Here is a 14109-nt window from a genome sequence, read left to right as displayed (position 1 = left end):
ATGTTCTGTTACATAGCATTTCCTCCATCTAGAACTACTGCTGCTTTAGTCACTGTGCAGAATGATAGTAATCATTTAGGAACTTCAGGTGTCTTTTTATTCTCACTGTTCAAAATATGGCATCAGAATTATTTTATAAAACTGATTCAATCCAACACTGAAGGCAGGATTAATTTCCTCAGGTTTTGCATGGAACTCACCGCTGAGGGTGAGCTGTTAATCTGTATGAAGGAAGTTATTTCCATGACACCGTGGTGTTACGGATAGGTTTTAGGTCTGGTTTTATAGTTGATGACTAAGATACAGTGAAAAGGCACACTAGAGTTTTTTTTTCAGTGCATATTTTTAGATTCTTATGCTCTGTTTTTTCAAAGTATCATTCGTCTTATGTGCGTGAAGCATCGATCTCAATGATTTTGGTGACAGCTGTAAAATGGGGCAGTTCTGCAAGTCATAGATATCCTGAGGTTTTTAGTTCGGACACGTGAAAAAATTGATGACTACTCGATTAGCAGCCACCTATGGAAAACTGGAAATATAATTTCAAGCAATTTGATTAGCATCACAAAAGGTTCTTGTGGGAGTCCAGTGACAGAGTTAAGGGGTATTTTTGCCGTTTTAACCGTATGCTTGTGTTTCCTTCTCCTGCCTTATTCATTACATTCCAGCTAAGCTCTGTAACAGGTAGAGCAGGCATCTTTATGGTAGTCCATTATACAGTCTTAAGGTCTTTCAGTGCATGTAATGAACTGACATGATTATCAGGGTCTGATTGAAAAAATACTTGTGATCATGACATTAAAGTTTGTCTCGTGATTGCACAAGCTGTCCAAACAGATGATGATTTGACCTTTTTTCTTATTTTTAGTACGCTCGATGTTGCAATTTAATAGTGTTCTTTTCAGGTAGGTGGGTAGGGGTATGTGTATGTTGCATTTGTGTAGTTTCCTAGATGTAAAAAAGATCCCAGTTGTAAAAACAGAAATTCCATAGTATTCATAATACTGACACAATAATCATTCATTTAGACAAGCTGAATTGGTGCACCCAATAAACAATGATCTGCCTTCTGAACAAACTGTAACAGCGAAGAAAGCTTGCCCACTACCATATTATTCTGTTTCTAATATTTAAAATACCATCTGTGAACAAAGCAGTACTTCACTATTCTGTGTAGATTAACCAATTCACTGTTTCACTCGGGGATTTCTAGCAGTACAGGGGATAAAATGCATGCCTTGCAGGTGACAGTATGTTCACAGCAAAGTAATGAGAAGTTCCAATGAGTCCTGCTGTTGTCTGGTCTCTGGGTTGTTCTCAGATCATTTTCTTCTCAGCCTTTGCCCTATTATGTACCATCCTAATTTCTATTACCACTCTTTCTACCATCTTCGGTTGCTGCACAGTGTAAACTTCAATCGGTGAAGAGATCTTAGCAGTTTTATTTAGTCTAACATGATAACGCTTCATTATTTTAAGATTAAAATATAACCTTAAGACAACATGTTTTGTTATATGTAGCTGTTATACTGACCATATGGCATAGACAGGAGATGGGAAACCTTGGGCCAAAATGAGAAAGTTTCAGAAAACTAGTAATTTGAAGACTGAAAAATACATTCTTTCCACCATTGCATAACTTCTAGTGTGGGCTGTACATTTGCAAATAGAATAAGCTTTAAATCTTCCTTTCTGCAAAGCTTTTAAAGCACGTTAGAAAAAAATCTGGTTTTGCACAGAAACCCTTTGAGTAGTTTAAATATAATTATGGAAGCTTGTCAGAATGTTGCAACAATGACTTGCAATATGTGGAATAAGGGATTGACATAAGATTTTGCTCAGACTGCTTTGCTGTTGTGGATTCATTCATAAGGTCCATCACAGGCACATTCCAGGCCTCACTGTGATGCCTGTGATTTATGTTCTTGCTCATCACCCTCCCCCAGCTTTATTCTTTGACGCTTTGGGATTAATGGATACGACAGTGACATTTCAATTAGTGCTTAGAGTGTGCAAATAATTCACAACTGTTGGGTAGTTTCCTACTGTATTGTATACATGGGTTTGACATTTTATTTATAGACACAGTGAAGTATACTCAGATGCATTTTGAACTAAGAAGTTATGTGAGATGTAGAAAGTTATGAATGACACATTTTTTTAAATTCTTGGCAATATTCTAGATATTTATTATGATCTTTAACATTGCATTTTTATTCTTTCTAAAATAAACTGGAGGAGATCTAAATAAAAGCAGGAAAACATCAGATTTTTTTCTTTTCCATTAAAGAGCAATTAACAGTCCAACCAACAACCCAACAATCTGTTAATGGGCAGCAATCTGTTAAAGTCAGTAAGTGCTGAAGTTCTTAGTCACAGCAAATAGGTAGTATGATAAGTGGACTTCCAAGAAAGGAAGGTGGAAGGGAAGGAGGTGATCTTGTGGTGAACTGTGCAATTTCATTATCCTGCACCGGCATTTCTGAGCAAAGTACCTAACTTTAAAAAGCAGAGCAGAAAATGTGGAAGTATCTGATACTTTTGCTCGAGAATAGTAATAGTATCAGGTGGTCTTCTCAGATGATTTATTTAAAAAAAAAAAAAAAGTTATGACCTCTCACTCTGCTTCTAATAACTTTTTTGTTTTCCTTCCAGACATTCCAAAAGCTTTATTTTATTTCAGTTTGTCCTGTTCTAATTGAAGTATATCTCTACTCTCTCTACATGTTTTATAACTTAGAACAGTGTTTTACCTCTATATTTTACACCATTCTCAGTGGTGATCTTCCACTAGGGTGGTTGGGTTTCTTACAGCAGTATTTAGAAAAACAGAATGTACTAGGTCCCATTGAATAAAACCTAAAGAATAGTCTTTTGCTTGGACATTGCATTTCAGTGCCCTGAGGGGGGAAATGGGTTGGGGAGGGGAGGCATTTCATGAACATGAAATTAAATGTCGGTTGTTATATCTCACATTATGAGGAGCAAGGTATACATAATATAAAATAAACCTTTCAGAGGCACCGTCCAGATCTAGATACCTTACATCAGCTTTTTGTTAAGGAATTAGAACTTGTCAGAAATTCTAATTGCTAGAAGAGTTAAATGTAATTTTTATAGTTTATGTGTTTTAACATAGCTGAATTGTGAGACAGGATTAATTGGCAAAAGGAAGGTTGAATTTGCATCCTTCTTCACCCAGACATGAATCTGTGCAAGGATGAAAAGGTTTTGGGTCCTGCCTATAAATGAGCATGGGTTAGTGAAGAATTAGCGCAAAGCAGGATGCAATATACCTTCCTAACCAGGCCTCCGTAGGGCTTCCTGTCAGTCCGTCCTTTTTGCCCCACTGTTTGGAAGGCTGCAGTATCCAAGAGTAAGAGAGATCTTGACCCAAGTGTTCTCTGCTGAGCATACACAAAGGTGATCTCCAGGTGGGCATGCCAGAAGCTGAGGAACCCAAATTCTGGTTTTCCTTGAAAAGGCACTATATTCTCCTCTGGAGGCCCCTCACTTTACCTGCTTCCTCTCCCATCTGGGAAGTCAGGTTAACTTAACTCACTTGAGACCATCCTTCATCTGCCGGTCACATATGGCAGCATGGGAGTGAGGGGAAGCAGCAAGATCGGGCAGGGCTGGGGGCTGCCGCTGGGCCAGCTGGCAGCTCCCTCGGCGAGGCTCCCCTCCAGGCATGTTTGAACAGCTGGAGCATCCAACAGGGCTGCAAAGTGGCTGGTGGCTGCTGAGATAGTCACCTGATTCTTCACTCTTCCTTTAAAAATACATTTGTAGATTTGCTGCCCTGCCTGTGATTCAGTGTGAGGCTGAAGTAAAACTGTTCTAATCTAGCTTTCGATCCAAAGGCTGGACTCTGATTTTTAACTTCTGCCATTGAGCAGCAAAATTATTTGTCAGGAATTAGGTAGTGAATTCCTAGACCAACATAGAGGCAGAACCGGATGATGGCTGAAAGATGGTCTTTTGAGAGCATAACATGAAGAGACCTGTTAACAAATACAGAAGTGCATAGAAACTCAGTACAATTTACAGTTAAAAATGTCTTAAATTCCATTTTAGCAGACAGCCTTTTTCTTAAGATACCCATTAACACATATATACATCAATTCACATATATCCTATATGCAAAATGTAATGAAAAGATCAAATCAGAGTATTCAAAAGAAAAGGGACCGAAGTCATCTTTACAATATTTAAATTTACCATTCTCATGTATGTGTTACCTCCCAGCCTGTTTTTGTATTACTACATACTTTTTTTATTAGATCATACCTCCTGTAAATTCCCAGACTGGCTATTGCAGGAAGTATGTTGAGATTGTACATACTGTGGACACACATTGTGCCAAAGATCCTGTTTTATATACACAGAAAAGGTCTACACAATATCAGCAAAGTTCAGGGAAAGATGATGTTAACAAAAGCCTTGTGAATACCAGATTCATGTAATACATACTTGCAGCTTATTTTCCCCAAACCGTTGGAGATTCTGATTCAAACTGCCAAGCAGCCAGTTGTTTGCCCCGTATGTGACAGTTTAATGGTGATTTTTGCATTTCATTCTCATATATGATAAAATTTCTGAATGCTCTTACGCACACTCAACCAGCATCCTACCCCTCCAAATCCTCTTTAAGCCTAGAATGAATGTAGGGGTTGAACATTTTAAAAGATATGTGTATGATAATGTTTCATTACTATCTGGAAAAGGACCCTTAGGACAAAGACATTAAGAATGTTAATCCTGTTCTTATAATATCTTCCTAAAATGCTGTGCAGTAGAAAATATTTAATTAGCTTTGTAAAATTGTTAGCAAAACTTAAAAGCCCTGAGCTGAGGGTGAAGGGGGAACTGTCTGACTGTTACCATAAGTAGATTATCTTTTTGCCCTTTGAACTCATGAAATTGTAATAATGAAACAAATTCTACTGTAGTCACCTGTCAAATACGACCCAAATGTGAGAATAAATGCTTGTGCTATAATGAGTGTCTCTGGTGTTGTAAATGCGTTCATAATTTAAAATTGTAGTTAGAACAAAGGTTATACAATAATTAAGTTTGGTACCTTGTGTGCTTCTTGTTCTATAGCTGCAATGGTAGTAGGTACTATGTACAGAAACTAAATCATACTACATTATTTAATGCATTAGGATAAATTCCAAACTATGTTAGCCTGATGAGCTGCAGAAAGGATGCAAATATTTGACCTGTGGCAAGTAAAAGTATCTCACTATAGGAAGGTACCTCCCAAAGTATCAAGTGCCAATAATTAAGTGAAAAGTTTTGCTGCAGGTCACACTCTTCAATTATGTTCACTTTTCAGTTCTGTTGCCATTCCTTTGCTGTAGCACTTTCTTCTCCCAGTGCTACCATTGTGGAGTGCCTGGAGGAGCTCAGATTCTAATGGGGGAAGCTGGTCTCAGCATACTGTGTATGAACAGAAAGTTATGCAGGATCAAACACAGATGGGCCTTATCTTTCAAGAACAGTATAGGTTCTCCTTTCTTGTTTAGGGGATGTAGAAAAGACCCCTTCTGACCATCACGCTTATCCTTATTAGTGTGGTGACGTAGCTCACAACCCATGTATCTCTTTTTAGCTGTTTGCTATGGGGCATTGCTAAGAATTCCCTGCTATACTGTGGTGTTCCCATTTTAAATGCTGTGTTTGGCTGACCACAGGGGCCAGCATCATAGGCCTGTCTGTCCCTGAAGAAAGGGTGGTCCCAGAGGCCATGAAATATCTGCAGAAGACAGCCATGGAGACACCCAACCCTTTAGCCTAGCATCTTCAGAAAGGTCCTTTCATAGGCCTGGAGATCTTTTGTTCTTCTGCAGGTTGGTGGTTGTGCAGGCTGTCTCCTCATTGCTGCTTTTAAGGAGTTTATTACTAAGCAAACTCTCTCTATAAAATGCTGTGTATAGGATATGCTTTTTCTACTTTTTTTTTTATCTTTCTTCTTTTTTATTTAAAAAGTATCTTTGTGGTAGATTGAAACTTCCTGAAAACTCCCCTAGAAAGTTGATGTTACTTATAGAGCAGGAAAACCAGACAATTTAAAATTCAGGCTTGAATACAGTAGTCAGTGAACATTTGCCAACTGTTACCAGTATTTGTCTGTGACATTACACTGTTCTCCCTAAGTCATTTGATTGCTATTTTTTATTCCTTTAGTTGATGAAGAATCAAGTCATATTCCAGTTTAATTAATTCTCCTGTAATGTCACTGTCCATAAAAATTTTGACACTATTGTAATACAAGTAATTGTATACTGGTAAAGCTGCTATTCTGATACTGTATTCATCTATCACTAAGCTATTCTTAGATATTCTGAGATGGTCTTAGTAGCTTCTTGTGCCACTTAAGTAAGAATCTTTATTATTTTCATTTACAATTGCATTCCATATAATAATTCTTAGACTTATGAATAGTCTATCTGAATTCATTGGTCTACTTTAAGTCAAAACCATACATTCAGAAGTAAATGATTGAGCCCATCATGTTAGCTCAGACACCAGTGTCTTTCTGGATGTTACTTTCACTTGATGATCCAAATTTTCTAACTAGCCATTAACAAAAAAAATCTATTAAGGATTTCATATTACTTTTAAATGTTAATAGGTGTCCATGTAGCATAGTAGAGTTGAGCACCAGATCTGGAAATTTTTTGGATACGTATGTTCTGTTTCCTCTACCATTGAATGACCTGTTTCTCTAACTTGGAAAAAAATGTTACCTTTCACTGCCTCAGGTGATACTTCTCTAAAACTATTACAGTAATACCTACTTTGTTTTGTTAAGAGCTCTAACTGAAGAGCATAAGAAAAATTCTCTTAAGCTCTTTTGAAGTAAGGTGTCTAACTTGAGTGGGGATGTGTGGCAGTGGGTGTTTCTGCAAGTGTTAGTAACACATGACTGGGATATGAACAACAAAAAGTATTTTTAAGCTTGACAATTATTGATCATTTACTAATTTAAACAAATAGCTAACTTTTTTCATTACCATAAGCATTACCGTTTCTTTTCTTTTGAATATAGTTTTGCCTTCCAATTTTGACAGCCTATTTTTGGTCCAAAAAGAGCAGAAGTTGATTATTGATAAGCTGGCTAAAAGGCATGAACAGACATTTCAGCTCTGCTCTGACTGTTGGCACATAGAGCTTTCCACCTGTCGTCTACACGTTAAACTAACTCCCACCTTAGTGTTTGTCTTTTATTGTGTTTGGCTAGAGGTGGGGTTTTTATAGGGCGGATGCTGTAACAAAAGCAGATGTTTGAAAATATGTTGACAGCCATGGAATTGGTATTATTCCGAAATTCTTCAGTAATCATTCACCTCAGGCCAAAAAAAGATGTTGATTTCTGTGGCTGTAGCATTACTACTGGGTTAGAATTTTAAGCAAAATTCCTAATACTCCTAAAGGTATTATTTTTTGGGATTACTGGAAAAATGATGGGAAAGTTGTTTGTTGGTTTGTTTGGTTTTAATCTATTAATTGGTTTACTCTATATCTATCAAACTAGTTACATTTTAATACTAGCTAGCATTTATATTGCATAGAGCTTGATTTTCTGTTAGATTTCTTTAAAAATCTACATCCATAATATTTTTAACCTTTCTTTTCAGTGTTTGCTAGTTCTGAGCCTGTGCCAGGATTCCAGGGAGACACCCTGCAGTTAGCTTTCATCGACCTCAGACAAGTAAGACACTAGTTGTTGTTTTTTATCCTACTAATTTCCCCTTTTGACCAACGCTGAAGTTATTAAATTCAAGAACCTTTCATGTTTTTGCATTCCCATGTAATTAGTTTTGAAAAGCGGTTATTTGAAGTGTTATTAGTGGCACTATTCCCTGTAATTTAGCATAAAACTGTTTCTCCAATGTGTTGTTAGGGGGCACTGTGCTACTAGTGGTACTGTTACTTGGATATAAGATTAAATTTTGGTCCTGACAATTTTGTAAAGATCCTGTGACACCTTTTTGCAAGAGTGTACTTGTTACTCTGGCGTGTGCTGGCCTGATTCCATTCTGAGCAATTGCTCCTGTCTACAAAGCTACTCCCTGGAGAGCAGAATTGGGCATAGTATTATTTAGCATTTCCTTTCCTTAATTTGTTACATAGAATTATTTTAAACTGTTAGAAAGCAGCTTTATTCCAACTGGCTGATCTTTATTTGATATCAAATTTAATTTTAAATTCCTTAATATTGGAAGCACTTTTCCACAGTTCTTACCAAAAGGAAGGTTTTTTCCAGACTAAAATCTACTTATCTTAATTTCATATAGTTATTTCTGTTCCCTACTCTCTGTAAATTCTGACACTATATCCACCCATAGCAATTCATTTTCAAAAACTTTTCATACTTGAAGTAAGCTTTTAGAAAGGATTTATTATTTTAAAAAATTGTGAATGTGTCATTTAAATAGTGAAATGAATTATTAACTGCATGTGGAGGGTCTTTAGCTTTCTGCAGATGTTGGTGATATTTTTCAGCACCAATATGAGCCTGTCAAAGTTACCAGAAAAGGAGAGAAATGTAGAAAGAATTCCATACCAAATTATCTATATAGTAAGAATATTTTTGCTTTTAATAGTTTAGTAGGATTTTCACAGCAAGCTAATGAAAAGGCATTTCAGAAGGGAAAATTCCTGAGGCAAAAGCATTCCAGTTTCTCCTAATAGAAAGGACTTCATTAAAGTGTCTTTTTAAATGAAAAAGTTAAGAGATAGTTTTCTGTTACATTCTCACAGTAATATAACAATGAACAATATCTACAGTGGGATAAGCATGGACTACGTGAGGATATAAGATGGTGGCTATAAGATTTGTTCACATGATACTTGTACATTAGGAGTTCCAGAATTCAGTATGTAAAGATGTTCTCTGCCAGACTTCAAATACCACAAGTCTTGACTAGCAGCCTTCCTCTTTTGGATTCTTTTTTATTCTCCTTTTATTATCAACGTCAGAAGTGACTAAACATCTTCTAATTTGTACTAAGTCAGTTTAGTTGAATGGAAAGGATGTTGAGAGATTTTGGCACCGTTTCTGTCATCCACCTAAGTGGTGTAAATCCTTACAGAGTCCATGTTTGTTTCAAGGGACAGTATGATTTCCAGCTATGCAAGAGGGCAGGATATGTACATGCTTGCTACAGGAAATAGTATTTTTGTATGTTTTAAACACCAACTGTTGAGCATGTCACATAAATAGGGATTATGTTGCTTATGATAGCTCTCAGTTTATGTTAGCAACTTATGTTTAGAATCCTCCTGATGCAAGTAACCCTTTATAGAGGATGCTCTGTATGCCGTGGGAATCTGGTCGATTTCAGATACTTTATAAATAGCAGAAGTCTGGGCAACTCTCTTTATTGGGTCACAGTGGGAGATGTAGAATAGTTCTAGACTATTTGTTTTGTTTTGTTTTTTACTATATTTTTGCATGGATCACCAAAAGGTATTGCAAGCACACATTAAAAACATTTACTATTTAGTAAGGATTTGAAGTGTTTTTCCTCTCTTCCTTATTTGTGATCCATTTCTATCTTAATAGGGTGGATGACAGTTCTTTTCAAGAATACTTAGAAAGGCAACAGAGCCTTTTTTCAGAAAGTTCTTATAAAAGGTCATGCTTCTGTTTTTTAGTTTGAATTTGATACTTCTTCATGAATTGCAGGATATGAAAGATAAGGAAGTAGGTCCAGTGGTCAGGTTTTACCTGCCCACCCGGACTGTGCCCTGAGGTCAAACTCCTGATATTGGCTGTTTGGTACAGAGGAGCTGATGACAGGTAGGGGCTGATACAAGGGCGAAAGCTTGAACCGTATCAAAGCTAAAAGGCAGGAGATTTGGGACTCAGTGAGAGACTGTAGCTAAAAGATGGATCAGCAGGATTGCCCTCTTCTTAAAAAGCAGCTGACCTGCAAGCGAAAAGACTTTATCGTCCTGCCAATCACATGGTTGCTAATGGAAGCCAGTTATCTCAACAACAGCTTACTCTCTCTGTTGTATTACGGCAATGTGTAAGATTAATGAGGATTGGGCAGTAGAATATTGCAGCATGTTTTACTAAAGAAGTAAAGTCATTTAGAAGTAGCCAGCTTGGAAGACATAAAGGGAAGAGCTACATTGGATGATTACCACGGGGCGAGGAGCAGCTTTGAAAAGAACTCCCATAGGTATTTTCGTCCTAACAGTTCCTGATCCTCCGTCTTGCCCTGAAGACAATGTACGGACAGCATGCTGTCCCCAGCAAGCCCACTTCTTTCCTTCTTCCTTCCACAGACATAGAAGAGCAAACAGAAAGAGAAACAGTTGGTATGAGAAAGAGTTGCTTCTAAGAAGAGAACAGTAGTTAGTAGCAGGAAGCTCTAAGAGGCCAGGAATCACGAAGAGGCAGGCACTTGCCAATGTCCCCTTTGATGAACCACCTCTTTCTCCTTTACTATCCACTCTTATGCTCTTGTCATACTTAATGTGCTCCTTAAAGATCTTAGTAATCTGTAGAAACCCTAGTCAATAAAGATCTTTGTGCTATTCCTATAACCATAGTATCTCAACATCTTACAGAGGTGACTTGGTGTGGTTGGCTAATCACACATAGTGCATACTAATAGAGAATCACATGGCCATGATCATCTAGCAACTTGTAGCTCCAGTTAGTTTAGCAGCTCCTAAAGCAGCAAGCAGCTGCTAAGAAAATTGGGGTAGATTCATGGTTTTGTACAGCTGCAGTAATTGCATCATGCCTCATACCATTTGTCTTAGCGTATGACCTGAGGTCATACCCATGTGCACCCTTTCACCCCACTTACTTAAAGCCACTGAGGAGCAGGCCAGCTCAGCAAGGCAATTATCAAAGTGGCATGTGCTGCTTTAAAGAGACTGATCTCTGGCATGTCGTGAAGATAACCCATCTCTCCTGCGACCTGCATTGCTCTCTGAAGATAATCTCTTGCTACTGTCTATATAGGGAGCCAGGGTAAATAGTGCAGTGGCCCAAGGTGAGGTGGGGATTTTGCTACCAATTCAGATCCTAGGTCAATGGGAATTAACCTTCAAAAGTAAACAGGTCTTAGTTCATCCTATTTGAATTGGTCTCTGAGGAAGCTCAGCCTCTGACATGAATTAGTTTTGTACTGGTTATGATCTGGTTTTTAGTGCCTAAAGACTAGGGTTACCATTCTGGAATGTGAGGCAGTTTCTTGGATGTCCAGGACACTTAAATACTATGAAGAAAAGGCCTGAGTCTTACAATTTGTGCATTACTCTTTGGAGAGCCAGTGTAGTGTGTAGCAGATGGGAACGATAACCTTGTGGTAGCCTTGAGAGGTCAGGAGTTGCTGTCCTACGGCAGATTTCCTGATTCTTAACCAACAGAGTGGTAACAAATGGCTATTCTTGAAATTAAATCATTGCCTGCAGAGTTATAACCTAAGCTACAAATGTAGCTTGACTTTTTTTCACTTTTGACTTCACAAGTTTTTGCTAGTGTTTCTCTCTGCCACGAGCACTACTTCAGTTTCAAACTTCCTCTGCCTTCTTCCTCTACTGTCTCATCTCAGACAAGTACTCAGCTTGATGAATGTGGAATCTCCTTATTTTGCCAGGGGTAAGGAGAACCGTGTCTCATCTGTGTTCTTTTGGCACTTAAGTACATGTTGTTCATATCCTCCAGTTGCTGTCAGTGCTGGTCCTGCAACAGGGGCAGCCATCTCAAGTGAACATAATCATATGCTGTTGGTAACCCCAGAGTTAAGCAACCACCGTAGCAATATCACCACCCACATGGTAACACAGAGTTTACAGTCTGACAGTGGTGTGTCCCAGTCTGGGCAACCAAGGGCTGTGAATGACAAGGTCCATAAATTCTGTATAGGTGTGGGAGAAAATTCTTGAAGATTTTCAGCAATTTCTGTGAACGTTCTGCTAACGTTAGAGATAAATTAGACACAAGGTCATAACGCAATCAATGTGATTAATATACAGAATAATATACCATGGAAACATTAGAAGATACATTTTTGTCAGATTTATGTTTATGATATAAGCATGTGGATAAGCAATTCTATAAGGTCAAGTTATTGGTAATACACAATATGTATTCCTTCTAAAAATTGATAGCTGATATTTAAAAGTATAATACATTTTCTTCTGATTCCAAAGCATAATGGAAATTACACTGATGGTTTCTTGCGTTGCTTGTCCATTTACTTTGTAATTCATTCTCTAGTGTATTGTTGGTGAGAAATATTGATAACCTTCTGAACTGTAGTGTTGCATGCAACAGATGTAAGTTTATTTGAAGGAGAAAATTCTTACTAGTACTTAATATAGTCCTCCTCTTTCTTCTTTGCTTCTCATTCATCACTGAGAGATGATACTGTCCTTCTGATAAACTCAGAAGTAACTTATTGTAGGTAGGAACTGTGTAACAGATCACTGGGCTTCAATCCCAGCCATGGGATTATCTGCCACTAAAGGCTGGCTGACAGCTCAGTCCTCCCCACTGCTTTGTTTGCAGTGTTTAATTTGAATTCATTTCCTGTGGTAGTAACTGCGTTTCAACTCTGGCTTGTCTCTGATTCCCCCAAGATGGAGCATGCCGAAGCTCTCACCTTCTCTGTTCCCTATGAGGAATGCTCTTGAGCCCTTCAGTAGACTTCAGAAAATAAATTGCATCCTGTTGCCAAGCCTATCCACCACGGCTCTTGGAGGTCCAGGGCTCTAAAGGTGTGCTGTGACTTCCTTCACAGGCTGCCAACCCACACAGTGCCTAGGCTTTGAAATTAGCAGGGTACACCCAGCCCTGGCCTCTACTCCAGAGAAGAGTCTTGAACTGAAAAAATACCAGGATTTTCCAAGAGGGAGAAATCCCTAACAGTATGTTTAGGAGTAAGTTTTAAAAACTTCAGAGTTTAAAGATAAAAGTAAGCGTTTCTTTCATGAGGCAACAGTTTGATTTTTTAATTAGCAAGTAGTATAGAATATTTCATCTTTTGCTTCCTGAGGGAAATGGTTGTTGAGACTTTCATCTTCACAGAGGCTCTTTCACAATACTTACTGATCCCTTTCCCCCTGCCATGCACTCCCTGGCTTCTCTGAACAAGCAAAGGAGCACGTTACATCTGTAACATGAAGCCCAGCCTCAGGGTGCTATGTAATGGGATTTGTGCTTCTCTAGTTTTCAGTGCAATGCTGCTTATTCAGCTAAAGAAAGGAGCTCGGATTTCAGACAGCAATGAAACAGGAGTTGCACCTCTCTGGATTTCAAACCATAGATACTCACTTTGCTGGGGGAGGAAGGCAACGCTCTTGCTGGCTTTCCCTTCTCCATAAATTGACTCTACACTAAAGCAGGAGTGTGGCTTGAGGCACAGTGTGAGCAGAGCAGGGACACTTCAGGGTTCAAGATCTCATGTATTTACATCATACAGAAGTAGCATGCATATGCTTACCTCTGTTCAAAATGACAGTTACTTGAATATGACTGCATGCTAAATGTGTGTTATCCGGGTTGTAGGGGACGCACCAGATCTTTTCAGAGTACTATATTCCTACAAGTAAATGGGAATTCTTCACACAAACATGACAATTTGTTTGTAAGCACTTATTTCCCAATGGAATCTATAACTTTTGATTTCTCCTTTTCAACTAGATTCTGTGAAGCCCGTAGGTAATCGCTGTAGGCCCAGATCACAAGTTGTATGTATAGATATTTGTGAGGAAGATCTCACTCAGTGCTCTGTACACTCTGAGATGGGATTTAAACCTTGCCAGCTGGTAAGAATTAGGAAGCTTTGGAAACAAATACACAGAAATTAGCAGTGGGGGATCAAAACCAAGCATGACTTTAGATACGCTACCTTGATAAGGATTTTGAGAATCAAAAGCAGGATGGCGAGTCAGTCATTTCCTGGCGGTAGATATTCCTACCCTGTTACTGCCAGGAACTAAGAGCACACGTGACAGATATTAGGTGTATGTGTGTTATTTGGGACATTAAATCATTCATCGAATTCAGTGCAAAACAGGTTGTATCCAGTTCAAGGTCTGAACACCCCTTTTCCAGCAGAGAAGTGCAAA

General features: G+C 38.3%; 1 protein-coding gene across 9 annotated transcripts in view; it reads left to right on the top strand.

Annotated features, from left to right (window-relative positions):
- The window catches only part of EXOC6 (exocyst complex component 6), a 96658-nt gene that overhangs the window by 62835 nt on the left and 19714 nt on the right, over positions 1–14109 (top strand). For all 9 annotated transcript variants that reach the window (XM_074874948.1, XM_074874952.1, XM_074874947.1 and 6 more), the window contains one exon: positions 7647–7720. In XM_074874948.1, the coding sequence (XP_074731049.1) occupies positions 7647–7720 (74 nt within the window). The remainder of the gene's footprint in view (positions 1–7646; positions 7721–14109) is intronic.

This window comes from Strix uralensis, chromosome 7, assembly GCF_047716275.1.
Source record: "Strix uralensis isolate ZFMK-TIS-50842 chromosome 7, bStrUra1, whole genome shotgun sequence".
NCBI lineage: Eukaryota > Metazoa > Chordata > Aves > Strigiformes > Strigidae > Strix > Strix uralensis.
The sequence above is the reverse complement of the archived record's forward strand: the minus strand, read 5'-3'. Positions and strand labels throughout refer to the sequence as shown.